This window comes from Microcebus murinus, chromosome 26 (genome assembly GCF_040939455.1).
Source record: "Microcebus murinus isolate Inina chromosome 26, M.murinus_Inina_mat1.0, whole genome shotgun sequence".
In the NCBI taxonomy this organism is placed as follows: domain Eukaryota; kingdom Metazoa; phylum Chordata; class Mammalia; order Primates; family Cheirogaleidae; genus Microcebus; species Microcebus murinus.
In genome coordinates, this window is record NC_134129.1 from 8,097,798 (window position 1) to 8,119,334 (window position 21,537).

Consider the following 21,537-nt stretch of genomic DNA (forward strand, 5'->3'; position numbering starts at 1 on the left):
CAGTTCTAGATGGATTTTTTTTCTTCCCAGTGCTTTACTTCTCTGCTTGCAGAATGTTTTTAAGATTCAGAAAGAACAGTAGAGATAATCTGCTCTAGCACTCTAATTTTTCATGTGAAAAGGCTTTGCCCCAATGCTAAGATAGTGGCAGAAGCTATCCTTAATTCAAGATCTAGGGATTCCTCTAACCACAAAGGCTTTTCAGATAATAAGGAGTGGAAGTAGTAAAACAGTACAACATCTAGAAAAGTGCTTATTTTTATAAAACTCTTATCTTTTGGGGGGCTATTTCTAGAATCTGCCAATGTAATTAGATACCCCAGCTCTCTTTTTATGGCCATAAGAATCAGCATTAAGGCTTGTAATATGTTGATTTCTTAGTATCTTCTACACTTAAAAACATTCTTTGAAGATGAAAAAGACCGTACAAATGCCATTATGACTATTTGTTATGACTTCAAGCACACTATTTTATATAAATGCTGCAAATATTATCCTTAGCCCATATGTGTGGTCTAATCAATCAAACTGCTTCCACTTTGTGGACAAAAAAACCTGTAACCTGTGGGTACAAATCGTGTACTGATTTAAGACACCTATTGCACAAATCTAAAATTCTCAGTGACAGTGAGTTGGGATTTAATGTGTGGTAATAAAACAATTGGCTCAGGGTGTATATATAGTTTATGACCAAGTGTTAAGATTTAGGTAATGTGGGTGATTTCCTTTTTCTTTTATATGGTTTTTATATATAATATTGGCAGTTGGTGGTAAATTTCATTACCTATGTATACTACAATTTGCGTAGAATGAGGGCGGTGGGGAAAAGCATAAGAACCTGTATTTTTGCGATTTCTCGTTTGTATACTTTATTTCATTATATGCTAACAAAACATTGGGTCTGTGTGTTTTTGTTTTTTTTTTTGTTGTTGTTGTTTTTTTTAATTTTCTGGAACAGGTTGGAAATATCACATAAAAGTCTTTCTGAATAGAGTGGGCCCTCGTTGGGTACTTCACAATCTTATAAAAAATAGAATTTTTGTTTTAACATAACAATTTATTAGCAAGACGGGCTGCAACATTATGTGAGGCAGTAAGCTTGATTCAAAGGAGATTTTTATTTTTTTTTATTTTTATTTTTTTTTTTTTCAAAGGAGATTTTTTGCTTATTGCATTGGAATTTCAAAACAGTTGGTGGAAGGTTGCATTCATTTCTGTAGGACGCAGGTGATGAATGGAGAAGTGATTTGGAAAAGCAAAGAATAGTGATGCATTTTAAAAATATTTAGTGATGTTTCAGAGATGGTTAAATCAATTTGGAAGAACAAAACGTGTATGAATGAATATAAACAAGATATCAATGTGCTGTGTTTAAGTAGCCTCATGGAAAATGTTTGGATACGTATACCTAAAACATAATTTTATATGTGCATTTAACAATTCCATAATAGAGATGTCATAAATGTATCATCATGACCTAGCATCATGTGGAAATGTGAAGCCTATGGCATAATATATATTAAACACAACAAATAAGGTGAAAATCAGAATACATATAAGTATGGTAAACTGAATAATCCCCTCTTTTCCAAAAAAGAAAAAAATACACAACCTATTCCCTAGAATTTCTGAGTATATTACCTTAAATGGTAAAAGGAACTTTGCTGATGTGATTAAGTTAAGAATCTCTAGGTTAGGGTTCTTGTAAAAAGGAGGCAGTAAAATTAGATTTAGGTAGAGGAGATGTGGTTATAGATCCAGAGGCTGGAGTGGTGTACTTTGAAGACAGAGGAAGAGGATGGAGCCAAGGAATGCTAGCAGTCTATAGAAGCTGGAAAAGGCATGGCACTGGATTTTCTGCTGAAGCTTCCAGGAGCTCAGCCCTGCCAACACCTTTATTTTAGACATCTCGTTTTTTGAACTGCAAGATAATAAATTTGTGTTGTCTTAGATTACTAAGCTAGTGGTAATTTGTTATAGCAGCAATAGGAAACTAGTAAGATAGGCTATTGTGGCAAGGCTGTGTTGAAATGTATCTGGGTATCTGAATGAATGGAATCAAGAATCACATGCCTATATTCTGGTTAACATAAATTTACCATCATACTTTCTGAGGGAATATCAAAGATATTTGTGTGATGTTAGGACTTTGTTTCACCAACTAGAGATCTAATAATTAGACTGGGCCTTAGAATATTTTGTTGGATTTATATGTGTATTTTAAAATGAAGCCTAGATTTTACCTAAATTATGTTTAGATTCTATTTTTATTGAATAAAGTGTTTACATTATTGAAGTCATTTTAGATCACCAAAATATAGAGAGAACGCGAAAAAATAAATACCATGCAGTGTTTTTGATGAACTAAGAAGAATCTGCTTCAATGCTCAATAGTACCTCATATTGCTTCAGTCTGCTTCAATAATACCTGCTTCAATAATCTTTAATAATCTGCTTCAATAATACCTAATATTTCTTTATTTTGTTCCAGTTTATATACTTAGAAATCTATATGTGATGCTTTGAATCAGTGAAAATTATATATATTTTATATATACATATATATCACTATACTGCATCTCTTTTTTAATTAACTTGACTAAATACTGCTTTACATCATTATATATAGAAACATCAGAGGAAGTACCTTTGGAATCATACATACCTGAGTTTAAATCTCAACTCCACTATATTTATGAGATGTAAGTACTTAAAATGTAGAGGCACAAAATATATTTACATAGGTATTTATATACATATAAAATTTATATTTATAAATATCTATAAATTTATGAATGTACATGCTAAGTTAATTTATCTACTTTATAAAAAATGAGATATCATTTACACCAGGCATATGTAACAGCAATAGAAGGAAGTGATAACTGGTGGACTAATGGCAAAAGAAAAAAGGAAAAATGGTGAATAGATTCATTGAAAAAGGGAACTCAAGACAGCAGTCTGGGGCTAGTCGGATTATTCCCAACTAGAGTTTCAGAGGTATTCTGACTTTTGTTTCCATTAATTAACCATATAAATTCTATGTAAAGAGGTGCCTTGTATTCCAAGAATTGGTTATACTTGTATCATTTTTACTCATAAAATATATAGTTAAACCTTGAACTTGAAATTGAATCAGACTTATAATGTCATGAAGACTTTTTCGAGTTTACACTCTTTTGGTTTTATAAATAAAGGTTCATTTACAAGTATAGTGGCATTTGTCAGCTTTATCTATAGATTTTGAAAAACCAGGATTCCATTATGCTTTTAATGATGATATTACATCTTCACTATTGTCAGAAATATCTTGTACCAGTTTCCTGTTTCATTGGCTTTTTGATAGATTGGATCATTTTTTTTATTGGGCACACACCATGTGCTTATTCTTTTCCTAGCTACAGAGGATACTAAGATAAATGAGGCCACTCTTTGTACTCAAGAATTGCATAGTCTAGGATGCAGGTAAATGAATTTTCAAAGGAATGGTCTACTTTTCTATATCTGTGGTATATAATATCAGTAAAGATGGAAGAGGATAGGAAGGGGGAAAAAAGAGTTATTAATAACACTCTTTGTCTTTCTTTCTGGGCGTCTCTTAAGTGTTCAAGAGATAGAGAGTTTGCGTTTTGGGGAAAGGAATGTGGTGGGAAAAATGAGGAACAGATTTACAACTGAGTCCTCCAGATCTCTGCTGTGTTACTCCACATGCATGTTCAGTGTCACTTCTTATAATTTATTAATATTACTTATTAACCATGAAATATCAAATTTTCTCAAATATATATTTTAAATACATATAAATTATGGGATATTTATGGCTCTCTGTAAGATAATATTTGCCTCAAATTGTTTAAATGTGCATTTCTGAGAAGTAGAGAAAATTGAATTTGCATTGTGCATGCAAGGAATTGCTCAAAATCCACGGCTCATCTTACTGTGGTACAGCACATGCAGAACAGTCGTTACATGTGTACTATTAATGGTTGTAAAGATGGTGCTTTATCTTGGGACATTTTCAGAAAATAATTTTCAAGTTTCATCAGTACAGAAGTTACAGAAATATATATGAGGATCTCTCATATATTTGAAATCTATCATATACATATATTATAGTAGATAAAAAGTTCTGAACTATTGCTTTAAGTAATACATCTCAGAGTAGACACAATTATATGTCATACAATGTATACATAATATACAACAAAAAAAGAGACTGTTGTTTACATTTATTTATTAGTCATTTTGAAAGATTTAGATGTACAAATGTTTTTTGTTACATGGATGAATTGTATAGTGGTGAAGTCGGGGCTTTTAGTGTAAATCCTTCACCCAAATATGTATATTGTACACATGGGTGATTTTCTTTTATCACTCATCCTCCCACGCTCCCCCTTCTTAGCTTTCAGTATCCGTTGTCCCACTGTGTATGATCATATACACCCATTGTTTAGCTCCCTCTTATAAATGAGAACGTGTGGTATTTGTCCTTTCCTGAGATACAGCACTTAGGATAATGGTCTCTAATTCCATCCAAGTTGCTGTAAAATATATTATTTCATTCCTTTTTATGGCTGAATAGTGTTCCATGGTATATATATCATATTTTCCTTATCCATTCATCCACCGATGGGCACTTAGGTTGATTCCATATCTATGTAATTGTGAATTGTTCTGCGATAAACATTTGGATACAGGTATCTTTTTGATACAATGACTTCTTTTGGTGGGGGGGTAGATACCCAGTAATGGAATTGCTTGATCATGTGGTAGGTTTACTTTTAGTTCTTTGACAAATCTCCCTTCTGTTTTCCATAGAGTTTGTACTAATTTACAGTCCTACCAACAGTGTATAAGCATTCCCCTTCCATTGCAGCAGCACCAACATCTATTGTTTTTGACTTCTTAATACTGCATGACCTTTCTGACTGGGGCAATGTGGTATGTCATTGTGTTTTTAATTTGCATTTCCCTGATGCTTAGTGATGTTGAGCTTTTTTTCATGTTTGTTGCCCATTTGTATATCTCTTCTTTCGAGAAAAATCTGTTTAGATATTTTTCTTACTTTTTAATTGGATTTTTTGTTTGTTTGTTTGTTTACATTTTGTTTTCTGTAGCCAGCTTTCATAAAACACTAAGGAAATAAAACAAGTATCAAGACATTAAAATATTTAAAAGAAAATTGGGATAATCCAAATAACCTTTAATATAATCTGATGAGAAATTACATATTATCAGCTATTCTTTCATCAAGAATTCAAACTCTGAAGCAAGCTTGCTTACATCTGCTAATGCCTGGTGGGCTGAACTCGGACAAGTTAACATTTCTCTCCCTCAAAAATAGATGATAATAGTTGTTACTTCCTAGCAATGTTGGGGAAATTAAATGAGTTAATATATAAAGTGCTTAGACTATAAAATACATCACAAATAATATTTAATATAAATGTAATGTATTTCCATGGTAAGGTAATTGAAATAATCCTTTTATCCCTATATTTAACCATGCATGCATTTGTTCATTCATTTAGCCAACATTTGGTAACCGTTCTCAAAGTAAAATTTGGCCTTAGTTCCTCCTAATAACTGATATTTTTACAAAATGCATCATCTTGAGCATTTTACAGCCAGGATTATGTATATTTTATTTACATTTTTTGTAAATATGAATACAAACTGCTGTTCCAGTAGAACAAAAAATATGGACCTTATGCCTGTTAAACTTCCGATGTCAAATATATAATGCTGTATTTTGTTCTCTTTAAAATTTTCTCTGTGTGATCTTCTAAGTAGAAAACAGCCATACATACAACTTGAATATTAGATATTTTCCACAACTTGGAGAATATATGTTTTGGTTCACTAAAATTTTAGTCCCATGGTAAGAACTGAGGAATTAAATGTCTGATAATACTATTAATGTGGAACAGAATGTTTTGATTTGGCTTTCTTCAGGTCTTTAAAAGATTGACCAGCTGTAATCATTAATCTTGTATTTTTTCTAGTTCCAGGCTGTCATGTTGCTACTAGGAATTATGCTATTTACAGATATTGTGATTGGGATGTTTATGAGAGCAGCTGATAAACACTACTCAGGTCTCCCTGCTTATGCTGTAGTTATAAAGTTTAATTTTTTGTGTCAACTGGCACAACTTCAGATTTTAAAGGAATCTTGGCAGATGGCCTCAGAGAGAATTTATTTAGGGAAAGAAGATGTGATGGTCCTGAATTTTAATAGTGTAATAGAAATCCAATCTGGTTCTTTAAACAACCATGGGTAAATGATAACTTATTATCACAATTCCTGGTGAATTCAGTGATTCCTATTCTTATGTAGCTATAAATGATTAAGACCAATAAGAGGTGAAAAAGAAAAATAAGTGGGTTGTCTATATTTATGATGTGTTTGTTTTACTTTTTAAAATGCTAGATTAGATTGGTTTAGATTTGAAATAATCAAAAAATGAATTAGAGTTTCCACTTTAGCATTTTGTTACTCTTAGTGGCTTATCATATAATAAATAAGACCTTATTATATATTAATACATTGGATTAAGAGGAAATTAAGTTTTTTATTATTTAAAACAGTGCATGAGCTATGGAAATTTGTTTTTTGGCCTAATTGTTGCTTATCCTTATATAAAACAAGTCCTCAAATTCCACATGAGGCTTAACACATTGACTGCCACATTAGGAAAGAAAAGTTTTTCCTGAAGAACATGGTGTTTTATTATGAAAAGAGAATAAACACTCCCAAAACAAAATGATCCTTTCTAATTTAATATATATTTTTAATTTTTATTGTTTTCTGTGCATGAGCTATGTGCAACTTGAAAAATAATTATCGTGGATCCCAAGGTAAAGAGACATGTGAGTTACATATGCTTCATGATGTTGTGGGCTCAAAACTAGCATGAGTTAAATATAACTCACATAGAAGTTAATGTGTTAATATTGATAAAACAATATTGAAAATTATATATGGGACTATATTCCCCTGAATATGGTATAACTGAATAATACTATGTTGACTAAAATTTTTCAACTGTACCACATTATAAAAGGTTATTTAAAATATTTAAATTGAATTTCACATCAAATGGGTATTGTGGTTAAGATTAAAATAATTATTGACCCTAAGGCCACTTTTTCTATTTAAAATTCTATTAGAGGGCGATAACAAACAATGAATGGAAAACAAATTTTGCAATAATTTATTTGGTGTAGGATTAATTTTGCTATTCAGAAAGAGGCATGTTGTCATTTTGTACCTTGTTACTGTTACCAAAAGCCAAAATATGTTACCAAAAGCTTGGCATGTGTCCTCGAGGCCACATCAGAAGAAAGAGAACCAGTAGTTGAGGAGAAGGAAAGAGAAGTTTATTGCTTTGCCAGGAAAGGGGGAAAATGGCAGACGCTATCACCTCAAAATACAAATTCCCTGAACATAAGCAGAAATACAGAGTTTTTAAAGGGAGGGCCCTCAGATCTAGGCAGTTGTCATTAAGGATTCTAATAGTTCCATTTGTGCTGAAGTCTGTGACCTCCTCCCACCTCAGAGTCCCACCCAGACCTCCACCAACCAGGTACCAAGCCTGGGATTGAGCCAGAAATTCAGCTGAGCTATCTTCTGTAACACAAAGAACAAAAGACATTCCTTTGCCCCTCCCAACCACCTGCTCTTGAGGCAGGGATGTAAGCCTCAGTTTCCAAAAAGAGTTTGGCAAGTTTTAAAGAGACAGAAAACATCTTATTGCCATTTCCCTCCCACCCCCTAGCCATTCCCTCGGTTACATTACCTTTAATATTTGGTATTGGAATTTTCACTATTGTTCCTGACAATAGTGACTATAAATGTCAATGACATAGTTCTGTATTTTTATTATTGTCATTTTTTCTCCTAAGTATTAAATAGCACCCTTGTAAATGTGATGTCATAACAATATTTAAAGTATATAGCTTGATAATATTAAGTACAATATCAAAAATTATTTCTTTGCAATTAAGTTACTTTTATTTCCTGCTAAATCCCCTCATTTTCAGTATTTTATGATTTTTAAGTCTTTGAAATAAACTATACCTAATGAAACAATTCAGTTCATTGGGTTTTTTTTGTTAAAAAAGATATCTTGTCAGAACTACTGACAGTTGAGGACAAGTTTTTGTGAAATGGTCATTGCAAAACTTCACTGAGATCATATATTAAAAGGTCCAGTTTTGAGATGGGTTCAGGCTTTTGAACCCAAAAGGTTCAGGCTTTTGAGATGGAATGATTGTAGGTTTTTGTCTGAATGAAAAGATTGAATTTTTATTTGAGAAAGAAACCTTTAAAATGCCTTCTTTCTATAGTGGAGATCATGGGCAGGTACCTGGTGTGTTGAGAATTCACTGTAGTTATATTCCTTGGTCCGGTAATATCAAATAACAACATATTAAGAAGGGTATATTGAGTATGTAAGAAGTATATATAATTCATATTCTATATATTAATAAATATATATAAAATATGAGAGTTATATACATTTTGGGATATGTATGTATTATAAAATATCTTCCTCACTTGTACATGTTAATGATGTTAGATATGTTTATAAGATAATTCAGCAACTGCAATTCTCATTTACTTTAGAAATCTAGCTACTCATTTTCTTACCTTCGATTAAAAAATGTGCACTCTAAAACAAATATAACAAAGTAATTAGTTTAGATAGTTTTACTAAACCAGCTATAAAAGATAGACATGACTCTTTTTCTCTCTATGTATTTGTATTATATGTGTGTGCATATAGTGCATATGCACTATATACATTATATATATATAATTATTTATATCATTATATATATAAAATAAAGATTTATATACTTCTGCATTTCATTAAAAATGTGTGTGTGTGTTTGTATCATCTTTGGGAAGCATTTAATTTGAATTGTTATATCAGCATATACATGAATACACTTAATGGATATAGAGGATGTATTCACTGTACTAATGTCAATGCTGTTCCATCTTAGAAAACATAAGCTAAAGACAAATGGATTAAATTTAGGTTTTATATTTTACCATAGTGCCATGTCTCTGAAATTGCTATAGCTATATGTCAGTTTAATAGATTATGGAGAGTTTATCTTCCTATTTTTTTCCTTTTCTTTTTAGCACTTTTGTGAAGGAGTGCAAGAGTAGAATGCCTTGTGACCAGAGACAATAGATCTAAGCCCACACTTTCTCTATTATTCCAAAAGTTTATTCTTTACTGAGAGAATATACTGAAACAGTTTTCATAATTACTAAACTTATTTTTATATAATTGTGTTTATATATAAGCATAAAATTATATGTGTATATGTATATACATATAAAGTTTTTGAAAGGATTTTTCATTAGCTCTCTTTTTATACAAATAGAGGAGGTAGAGTATGGAAAAACTCTTCTAAGGACTATGCAAGCAATAGTGAACATACATAAGAATTTTGTAATTTTATAGAGATTATAGTCTGGTCAGACTAAACCAGATTGTGAATGAATGAGAAAATAAATCATTTTACTAAAAAATACTAAGGGATTAAGAAAATACCAAATATAAACAGAAATAATCTCAAATGGAGAAAGGCAAACATGGAAAGGAAGATCAGGATAACAGGCAACAACAGTGAGTTAACGATTCAGGACAGCAGCGGTTCACTAAACCTCAGTACTGATCCAGGTTCTAGCCTCAGGTTTCTAAGGTTATATAATTTCCTTTTTAAAGAAGAATTCACCCCGGTATGATTTTCCTTCATGTATTTCCTGAATTTTACTGATAAAATAATTCTAACAGAGCCTTTATTAAAAATACAGAATCCTTGGTCCCAGTCTGAGCTGCTGAGTCAGAGTTTTCTGGAGAGAAGCTAGTAATCTGTAGTTTTGGGATACTATACTGGCCAACACACACCTGGATAACATGAAGCACTTCTGTGTGGTGATACACTGTGTATGGCAGAGAAGCAGTGGCTTTTAGCTGGCACATATTGATTGGCAGTCCACTTGGTCAAATTTTAATCTATGGAATCAAGTAAATGATACATGTATTTTTAAAACTAGTAACTAAATGAACTGTATTTATGTGTAGGAACTCTTTTAGGAAGGTAAAAAGAAATGGCATTTAATGAAGTTTTAACACATTTGTAGACTGTTATAGACTAAAAGGATTTCAATATTATCTTATTTACTTTCTCAAAGCTTTAAGACTTAAAATATGGGTATATTAATCAAACGATGGAGGTATATCTGTCTTTTAAATGTAAGTAACCAATACTTGATCTTACTTATAATTTATTTTTGTTTACACAAGCAGCATTGGACCCAACTAAGGTTCATGTTTTCATCATGTTCAGTCTGTTTTAAAGAATGAGGAAGAAGTTACTCTATACTAAGTGTAACTATTAGTCCTTTAATTAACATTTAAAAGCTCAACATTTTTTTATCAACAATATCAAAGAAGTTTACCCATAACTATTTATTAACGTAGAGTTGTGAATTCCATTGGATGTAGAAAACAAAAAAAAAATCTTGTCTGGCTAAGTATTTTGCCTTTTAATCTCATTCAGCATTTCTAACAGTGCCAAGTTCAGAGACAAGACTACAAATAATTTTGACTGATGAAGGATGAAAGGGTTAAGGAATTACAAAGAAACCATTCTTGAAGTCTTTTGAATGATTTTCTAATATTTAACAACTGATAATATTACAAATAGCATTTTTGGTACCCTCCTTGCACTTGACATTGTACATACAGAATCAGATGTTGTACATACAGAATCAACTTCACAAAAAGACGGTGAGTTTATATTATTGTTACTATTATAAAGATTGAAAAGCAAATTCACAGAAGTTAAGTAAGTTAAACGGTCACGCAGAAATGTTTGGCTGCCAAAAGATTTGAAGCTAATTCGATCTGACTTCAAAGTTATATGTGCCATGGCATTCCTTTCCATCTTTGAACACTACCATTTCTATATTTGGAAAGTAAGGAGAACTTTTCACATTGTACAACTGATGGCAAAATTTTGTCTATCATTGTTTGTGCCATTAGGGTGTTAACGATTTCTATATTATGTCATTATCAATAAGTCAAACAGACAGATTAACAAGTCTGAAACCACTGGACATATATTCTATAATAGAACAATTAAGTGACTGGATGACAGATGATAGGAGCCACTTTTGGAATGAGAGGTTACAGATAAGTAAGGTGAGGACACTAGAATGATCCATGTCATAATTGAACAGAATTGGAAACATGTTTAGTTTACTGTGGGTATAATGGTTATATATAAAATTGTATAAATGTGCACAGTTAATACACTCACATTTATTTCCTTGTTCTATTAGCTAAGAGGACCTAGAAGCAATGGCATATCAGTGACAAGGGACATACCTAACACTAAGATCTTAATTTGTAATGTCATTCTCCAATAAAAGGAATAAGTGCCCCTTGGAGAAAAAACTGATTCTAGCACTGGGGTGGTATATAAACAAGATGAACCTGGGGTACCTGGTCTTCTGGTGCCAGAAATTAAAAAAGTGATGCAGAAAACAGACAGACAGACAAACAAAATCCTAATGATGGGGATATGTCAAAGAGACATGGGAATTCTGAAAGAGCTTCCAATGGCCAAAGAGTCAATAATTTGAGTAACAAAATAAAGCATTAGATTATAAACCGAAGTGTAAAAAATCAACAAGTCTGTACTTACATCAATAAATTATTAAATAAATTTTAAAATGAAAAAAATATACAAATTCCCCATTCAGAAGAAATCCCAGTAATTTAAGCAGATATTCCACCTTCCAAAAAGCAGCTAGTAAATCCCCACTCCTTAAATATGGGCTGCAAATAGCGACGTCCTTCCCAAGAGTACAATATGGAAAGCTAGAAAAAAAATAATTTTTACAATGGAGAAATGGGATAAACATGACCTCAGTCAGGTGATTAAGGTTGACATTACAGTGAGGTTATGTTGATTGAATGTACCCATGATATGATGCAGTCAGGTGGCAATATACCTCTGTGGTCTTCCCCCCAAACACTGACAATCCTAGTCTAATCATGAGAAAAACACTAAATTAATTCCACTGGAGAGACAGTTTACAAAATATCTGACCAGTAAGCACCCAAAGTGTCAAGGTCATCAAATCAAGGAAGGTGAAAAACTGTAACAGCCAAGAGGAGACTAAGGAAACATGATAACTAAATTAATATAGCATGCTGGATGAAAAAGGACATTAAACAAAAACTGAAGAAATCTGAATAAAGTTTGCACTTTAGTTAACAATAATCTATCAATATTGGTTTATTAATTGTGACAGGTGTAAATGTATTAATGTGATATGCTTCTAATAAGGGACACGGTGTAAGGTATACAGAAACTCTATTCTTTATATAAATATAAAACTATTCTAAATTTAAGTTTATTTAAGAAACTCAAAAAGGCAAGACAATTATTACAGAGTGGTAACTGTTCCTAGCCTAAAGGATCAGTATTTTGCATATCATACCTGTATTCAAAGGTGAGTTCAAATACAGAAGCTACAATACATGACAGTCTGAAATATTTCCACGGATCTGGAAGATACAACTCAGAAGTTGTGAGAATTATTTCGTAACTCTCCACAATGTGATTTCTTTGGTATTCTTTTATTCCGTTCTTAGGCACAGAGATAGTTTTATGATTTGACATCATTCATCTACATTTTACACGCAGAAATGCTTTAAATCATCATTCTCATTTGACACCAGGTTTACTTAAAAGGTTGAGCAGGCGCAGAATGAGTATCAGCGAGGGAGACAAATAAGATAAATTGAACATGCCCCTCGGTGCTGACGAACCTGGCCGCAGTTATTTTAATGTGCGTGGATACCTGTAAAATACTTTGTGGTGGCGTGGATTGCTGCCATTCACAATTTGCACATCATCATTGTGTCCCCAGGAGCTGTCAGCATCCCCATGTTCATCAGCTTTTCTTCAGATGGACGCAGCGATTCTCTTGTCACAGAGGAAGTTATTCCTTACTACCATTCTAATTATTTTTCCCCAACCTGAACCAGTATTTTAAAAAATACTTTTTATTTATTTTTTTGTCATTGTGAAAACTCAGTTTGGAAAATGCTGGCATTAACTTTAAGGGATGTAAATAAATAACAGAGTGTTCCACTTTAAGCTGGCTGTGTCCAGGTTATGTCTGTGTTGTTATTTATTTGATATCTTTGTTTTGAAATGGTTATTTTATTAAATAACTAATACGTTTTAAAATAAACCACAAATCCCAAACTAATATTATCTTAGTATATGCACCTATGATGAATCAAACTCAAGCTGAATGATACATTATGATATTGATATTTGTATATTTGCCATTCATTCATTCATGTATCCATCCATTCCACAAATATTTATTAAATTTTTATACACTAAGTAATATTCCCATCCCAGAAATATAGCAGTGGACTAAGCCAATTCAATTTCTGCCTTCATGGAGCATACATGTTAAATATAACTTACTAATAGAAAGGCAGCAATACCATCAATTCATTAGATGAAAATAACAACTATCTATAAGAAATACATCAACCTAAAAAAATGATTTCACTGTAGTATGAATGAAAAACTTTGAAGACCTAGTCTGTATCTGGATTTTTATTAATGTATATTGTAATAAATATATAGTAGTAATAAAAAAGTGAGTATAATTCATGATTCAAGATAATTCAGAAACATATTCACTACTGAACAAAATACATTTCAAAAATCCACTGTCTTCCTTAATCCTGAGTTACTGTTTCTTCTTCAGTAAATTTGCTCTTTTGATACAAACATATAATGAATTAGGGAGCCCATAGCTTATACTCTTATATGTTGCCATGTCTTCTGGATATATTTTCAAACCCAGAGCGTCTCAGCAGATTGATAAAATGACTTTGACTCAAATAGCCAGATGCTTTGTAAAGTAAAATATCCAAACATATCTGAAATAGCATATATATCATTTCTATTTTTATTAGAAAAGTAGTTGTTTAATAGACAGTATAGGAAATTGAAATGAACATCAAAAGTGACTATGACTTTCAATTAAATAATTGGGGAAAATGGAAATGAAGGAAAAGTTTCTTCTATTTGCTATTATTTCAAGATACACCACATATTTAATGACATTTTATAGGAAAACCCTACCATATTTAATATATGAATTTATTAATAAATGTAAGACCCGTGTGATTTCAGAAATAATAAATTGTAAAAAAGACTCAATGTTGTGGAGATGCGATAATCTAAATAATTATGTGTCTTCATGTATCTATTAGCATAATGGGATATACCATATAGAGTCTATAAATTTTAGAAACATAGAAGATACATAAATCATAACGAACATCTTTATTCTATAAAATATAAAATAATTCATATATCTAAACTATATGGAGAAAATGTGGACTACAGTCTTAGTATGAGAAAATCCTGAGGATATTTAGCTGATTTATATTCATAAAAGCCTTTGTAATCTTTAACACCTTCTATAGAGAAAGTAAAATTGCTACAAATTTAAATAAAAATTTAATTGTTTGGGATTTTTATAATGATGAATTCTAAAAAGGCCAATATATAAAATACACAGAAAAGGTTGTAATTTCCAGGCTTTATTAATCATGTTACTTTTTATTTATACTATTTTGCAGCCCCCTCTCCTGTCACCAATGTGAAAAAGGGGAAGATTGCAAAAAATAGCATCTCTTTGTCTTGGCAAGAGCCAGATCGCCCCAATGGAATCATCCTGGAGTATGAAATCAAATATTTTGAAAAGGTAGGACTAACAAAATAAAATATATCCTTTCTTTTTTTTTCCATTTTAGAAACTGCAATTATCCAATTTGTAAAAGAGCATGCTTCAATTTTATGTGTGAATCAATGACAATTGATTCTGCAGTCATGATTATGGAGGCTAGAAGTGTACAGGGAGCTCTCCGTGTTCTGTGTCTCAGCTCTTGTGTTCTGCTGCTGCCAAATAGTTTACACTTACTGAATATTGCCATATAGTCTGATACCGGCTTAACTGTGTTTCACAGCATTAAAAGATGAAGTCATAGGACATTTGAAAATGTTGTGAACACTAAGCTGTTGACCTTCAGTAGTGATGCACTGTGCTAAATGGAAAACCACATGAGCTTAAGACCAGGAACTCAGTACAATACTTACATTATTAGGGAGGTATGGGAAGATGAGATTCATACATACAAGATGTCTTCTGTTCTAAAAACATAGTTTTTAAAGATGCTTAGAAAACATCCAGCACTGTGGTACAAACTTTATGTTTAAATTTGAGAGTGCAAAATCAGAAATGTGTGCCTCACATTCCCTGTTCCCTATATTTTCTTGACTTCCCTTTGTTCTCTGAGTTGTCTCTTAGGGCCACTTTTACATATTTTACCATAATAGTTGTTGAGATCTAAAGAAACTAAACATCACTTTTCCTCTCTTCTGAATCTGCAACCAAGTGAGCTGTTGAGGAAGGAATCATACAGATAGAAGCTAAAGATAAGCTTATAATGTCCAAAGCTGGGCTGGAGGATATGGTTTAGATATATACAACCTTGATTCTTCCCACCACTCCCAGCCCATTCTACCATGATTTATCTACAGCTTGGATCTGAATGGCATACACGCCTTAGGGTAACCTGAGTTCTAATAGAGGCAATTAAGATAGATGGGTGTCCAAACCAGCCTCTAAGAAATGGGTTGGAGATCCCCAACCCAGAAATGTTGGTGTTATGGTCGCAGGAGTAGAAAAGAAGACATCTTGTAATCCAGACAAGCAGATCCCAAAAGAGAAAGGAAGAGCTGAGCCATATTCATGCAATTGTTTCTGATTACCAAACTCACAGAGACATCACTCCTTAGCTTTTAAGGAGGAAGGTAGAGGATAGCAGGAAATGCAAAACCTTACTGTACAACAACTAAAAAAATTTCCCCAAGCTAGGACATTGGGGAGAAAAAGGGCAAAAAATGTTCTTTTCATCATCTTGAAAAATACTAATGACTTATTAGTGAAAATTACTTATAAATCAAAGACTCTATAGGCATAGATAAAAAAGTTTAGGTAAATATATTAAATGTTAATTTGCCATATATTATAGATATTTTAAAAATAAATTCACTTTTTTGTTCATTGATTCAACTTTTTCTTGTATAAAGATATGACAAAAATTAAACAGTGGTAGGAGGATGAAGTGAGGGCTATGTATTAATATATATTAATTTGAAGGTTTTGGATGTCTCTATAATGCTCATGTATTGATTTTATTAATGGATGAATAAACAGTCAATTTTTTACTTTTGAAATAGTTATCTTTCTAGGAATGACTTGCTAGTAGCATTACATATAACTATTGAGTCATTAGAGAGCATAAGTGATGATACTTAATAAGATATTTCATAAAATATATGTTATCAAATACATTATTCATCAAGAATATGCTAGGAGAATACCTCTGGGACAAAATTATGTTGGGATATGGGCTACAGTGTTTATTGTCAACAAAAATGTAGTTAATCAAGTGGAATGTTGTAACATTAATATTCCTCACTGATTCTGGTTTCTTTGAGTTTAGTAATCAAAAACAGCATTGCAAATTCCAGATGTCTACTATTTAAACACATGCTATATCCAAAAATAATTTGTAAAATTAAGGCTTACATTCTTTGAGTTTTTATAAACCTTTATTACTCTATACTAATGCAAAGCTGTGTAGAGTTATATAGATATATACAAACACATGGTGAATTCTACCATAGACATTCTAAGTTTCCAAATATTTCTTATGATTAAAGTTGATTTTAAAAGAAGTTGAAATGCATAGTAGAATTTTAAAACAACTAAATACCAAATGCATACATACATCTTAGATGAAATAAAATTCAACAACAGGAAAACTAAAAGTTTGACAAGTACTTATTTTCCTGCATTATTTTGTTTTTATCCTGAATCAACTATCTGGATCAATGACCTGCCTTTTTTTTCGTCCCTTTTTTCCCATTATGAATAAACTTTGATTGCTTTCACCACCACTTCACAGTGTATGCATGAGTTTCATTATGTATCCAATATTCAGTACTAGCAAGGATTTATCTTTTTTTTTTCTCTTTAAGTTGCTACTTCTTTTAGAACAAAGTTTTGTTCAACAAGTGGTGGGGAGGAGTCCTTTTCTATTACTATTTCATCTAGTGAATTTTATTCAGGTCATAGAATTATTTTCTTTACAGTTCAATTTCTTGTTAAATTCCATTTATTTCAGTAGGATTGGTCTTATATTTAATAGTTTATATTTAGCGCTGTATGAACTCATTCTATTATTTGCATAACTTAAATTAAGAAAAACCGATTTGGGAAAAAGGCTTTTGTACGTATCTTCAGTATATTAATCACAAGCTGTCTACATACATAATTCAAAAGTAGCAATATCTTTAATATGTTATTTTGGTGAAAGTTATTAATTTCTTTTGGTCAGTGTTTTCCTTTTTACAGTGAAGTTACTACTTTGGGGACCTTTTTGTCAAGCCAAATCAGAGACCTTACTGATATAATATACATGAATATTTTTTAAAAGATTTTCATGAAAAATTAAGGACAATGAGCTTTTATGCCATGCATTGAGGTGGGGGTTCTGATAGGTTTCCAGCGCTCATTTTGAACCTTCAGAATGACACCACCATTTTATTGGATGGCTTGTGGCCAAACACAGGTGGCAGAGCTTTGCAGGGCCCACGCATTTGCCAGCTGGCACGTCTGCCTGCGATTGCCCTGCTCTAATAGAGGTCACTGGGCTTCTCTGCTCCCGCGCGGTGATGGGCCCATCGCCATCTCTTAATTAAAGGCAGAGGCAAAGGGAAGCTGCCCCTTGGCAGCGTGTTAGCCAGCTGGCTCCTTCTGCTGAGGCCCTCCCCTCGCCGCGTGTGAAGAGTGTTTGCTAAGCAGCTGGGGAATGTCGCTCATTTGCTCGGCTGGGGCAGGAAGGCTGCAAAAGCCACTGCCCTGACCAAGGACTTGGCAGCCAGGTGGTTGTGGGCATTGAAGATGTGCATCTAGGGTTTGTGATCTGAAATTATGATATGAGAGTGATTTAAAGGGATACAACAGAAGTAAATTTTGGAAGATATCTAGATCATTTACAATGTAAATTTGTTGGTTTTGATCCTCGCATACAAGCTTTGCTAAATTCTCTTCAATAATGTGGTATTAGCTAACTCAGAGAGACAGTGTACATTTAAATCCCAGATAGGGAGCAACTGAGACATACATAATTTTAATTGTTAAATCAGACACAATGTTATGAAATGTTGTGGAATTGATATTAGATCATACATTATTTCAAAAAGCAGCATTATAGTTTTCTTGTAAGTTTTTTTTTTTTACTTTTTGGCAAAAATATCAATTTCTAATATTTTTACAAAATGTATTCATTGTGCCTTCAATAGTTAAGATCTACAATCATTTAAGCTTTTAAAAATTGTTTTGATTTTTACTTTTCAATGGAAGAATTACCATCGTGCTATAGAGTTAAGTGTAGTCAAATCTACTTAGAACCTATTTTATAGAGATTGTACTTGGTGCTATGTGTATTATCTCCCTCTCCTTCCAATATCATTGATAAATAATTTTATCTCCATTTTCAGACTTGTGTATCCACATTTACTCATGTTAGTTAATGACATGGCTTGAATCTAACTCTGTTATTTCCATGCTTTAAAAATTCTTATTTGACATTATAAATATTAATTTTTTTGTAAAAATTGTAATTATATTAAGTATATCAGAATCTCATGACTAGATTTTTTTCACCAAGTTCAATTCCCTTTAAACTACTGAAAATAATATCAGCAAACAAACATTTAACCATTTCTTACTGAAAGTTACTGCTGCAATCATAGCCAAACTGGAAAAGTATAATATTATTGAAAAATAATATTACTTATTCCCAATAATGTTGAGAAATAATAAACAATTTCATCAGGTTTATTTAGTCATAAACTTGAGCATTCTAAGAACAATCAGTAACTATCATATTTTATAGTAGCTATTCACAATTTTTAAAGGCACACATCAAGAAATTGTCTTTTTGACTGCTCACATTCCTATCATATAGAAGGGGTAATAGATACAACAATAAATGGTTGTGAATGAAGAAATTGCCTTGTATTAATTACTAGGTAAAGTTTTATAAGATTTACTTACTTACTTTGAATCCTTTGCAAAAGTCTAATAAAATGACCTAAATGCTTTAAAGATTAGTTGCTTAATCTGTGCATTAAAAAACAAAAGATCAATCATTTGCCTATAATGAATCAGAAAACATGATATATGGGTTAGAAATTAGATCATACCTATTTAGAGAGAAATATGGATCCGTTTAACTTTAAGATAATTGTACTTTAACTTAACCTTAAGATAATGTTTACAAGTATTACATCAGGGTGGTAAATTGTTTTAAAAGAAGAATGTTTATAGGTTGTTTATTGTAGGTAGCATTGGTGATATAAAAAATGATGAAAAGTCAATGTCAAATTTGAAAGAAATGGGAATATTTAAAATAATGATGATGAGAATTAAAACATGCATTATAGTTTATTGAGTGTTTTCACATGCATTACCTGTTTCTTTTTACATTTCTGTAAGAAAACTCAGACAATAGTTTCTATCCCAACTTTACAGATTTGGAAGCTGAATATAAATGTAAAAGTAGATGTGCTGTATTTTAGCATGTGATTTTAGTGTCCATACTAAGGTCAGCTTGCAAACTTCAGAGATAATGGGGAGTTATGGATGGCTAGTCTAGACTTTTGCTGGAAGTCAAAATAGGAACAGTTCCTCTTTTTTCAGGTTCTGAGGCTATCTTTCCAGTGATTTTTTTTTTCCTACACCATCTCCATTCACTACTTACCTACTTCCCCATAAAATAATTTTTTAAAACAAAAAAGTTTTGCTATTTGCATTTTTTCTTTAATGCTTCCTGTTTAGCCTTATTTAATTGAAATTAAACTTTTCCAGGGAAGTACCAATTTCTTCTCCCAAGTGCTAAATATAATTAGAAATCTAATTCACTATATATTTAAAGCATAAGCCCTACCTCATAGAGAATGTATTGTCTACTTTCTCTATGAATAGGCAGTATGTTAGATATGCTTCAACAAAATTTACCTGAGGAAAGCAAACACACAAATAATGATAGTAAATGTCTGTAAAATAATCAATTTCCTACAAAGATTAAAATTGTATTTTAAAAGTTTTACAAATTTATTTTTGCCAAAGGCAAATATGGTGGTTGGGTAGACAGCATGCCACCCACCACCTGAGTTCTAGAAAAAAACTTTAAGATTTTACATAAATAGCACACATAGATAGATTGTGTAGTTTTTTTGTTTTTTGTTTTTTTCAAAACGATTGTGTTTGTCTTAGTAGAGGATCCATTGCTTTCTGGTTCTTCATCTGACCTATGATTCTAAGTTTTGCTGTCATTAGTATTTTACATGTTGACTTTTTTATTGTATGTCCATGTGCAATCCAAGGACCAAGAGACCAGCTACACGATTATCAAATCTAAGGAGACAACTATTACTGCAGAGGGCTTGAAACCAGCTTCAGTATACGTCTTCCAAATTCGAGCACGTACAGCAGCAGGCTATGGTGTCTTCAGTCGAAGATTTGAGTTTGAAACCATCCCAGTGTGTAAGTCATTTTAATTACTGTCAACTCATGTCTCTGTAATGGTTACCAGAAAAGAGTCAGTGGATCAATATGCTCCCTGGGCATTCTGTCAATCTCACTCTCCCCTTCTCTCTCCCAGACATGACCCCTTCAGGGGGGGAGCAGCTGTCATGCTATTATGGTAGGTCGGTGGGTTAACACATTGGTCCCCGCTCCTCATTGCATTCAGTCTACTGGGAGATGGTGCAAGAGGAGATCCTTAAGAAATGTTTAAACTTGTTTTTAAACACTTTCTTTCCACTGCTGCCATACTTTATTGAATTATTGCCGTTTACTTTTTTTACTTATTTTGTTGAACTATACTACTAGGCTTAGTCTTTCTATGAAAATTCCACAAGGAGCTTTCTTTAGCATTGAGTTTAATGTGATAATGGTGCTCTCAAGAGTCAATCTGATTTCTTAAAAAAATAATAATAATAATAAATCTCTGGCACTATCTTTGAGTAGAGTATCTGGAAATATTTCTGGAACATCCTTGTTGTACAATTTTTCTCCATAAAAGAGCATAAAAATATTTATCTTCAACTTCAACAAAATATTGATATTACATACTCGTTCTAAAGTAAACAACACATTAAAAGCAGAATTAGAGGACAATGGCTTGCCTTGTTCATAGAGGAAAGAACTGACATTATTAGTCGTTTTACGAAGAAAACAGGAGTGTTGTGAAAATTCAAGAGTGTGTGTGTGTGTTTGTTTTTTAATGCCAATTTACATAAGAATTTGTTATTTTAAAATGAAGAAAA

The 21,537-nt window shown here is 32.1% G+C and overlaps 1 protein-coding gene across 8 annotated transcripts in view; it reads left to right on the top strand.

The window, feature by feature from the left end:
• Window positions 1-21,537, top strand: part of EPHA5 (EPH receptor A5) — a 303,231-nt gene that overhangs the window by 192,304 nt on the left and 89,390 nt on the right. For all 8 annotated transcript variants that reach the window (XM_075997884.1, XM_075997886.1, XM_075997885.1 and 5 more), the window contains 2 exons: window positions 14,712-14,836; window positions 20,593-20,752. In XM_075997884.1, the coding sequence (XP_075853999.1) occupies window positions 14,712-14,836; window positions 20,593-20,752 (285 nt within the window). The remainder of the gene's footprint in view (window positions 1-14,711; window positions 14,837-20,592; window positions 20,753-21,537) is intronic.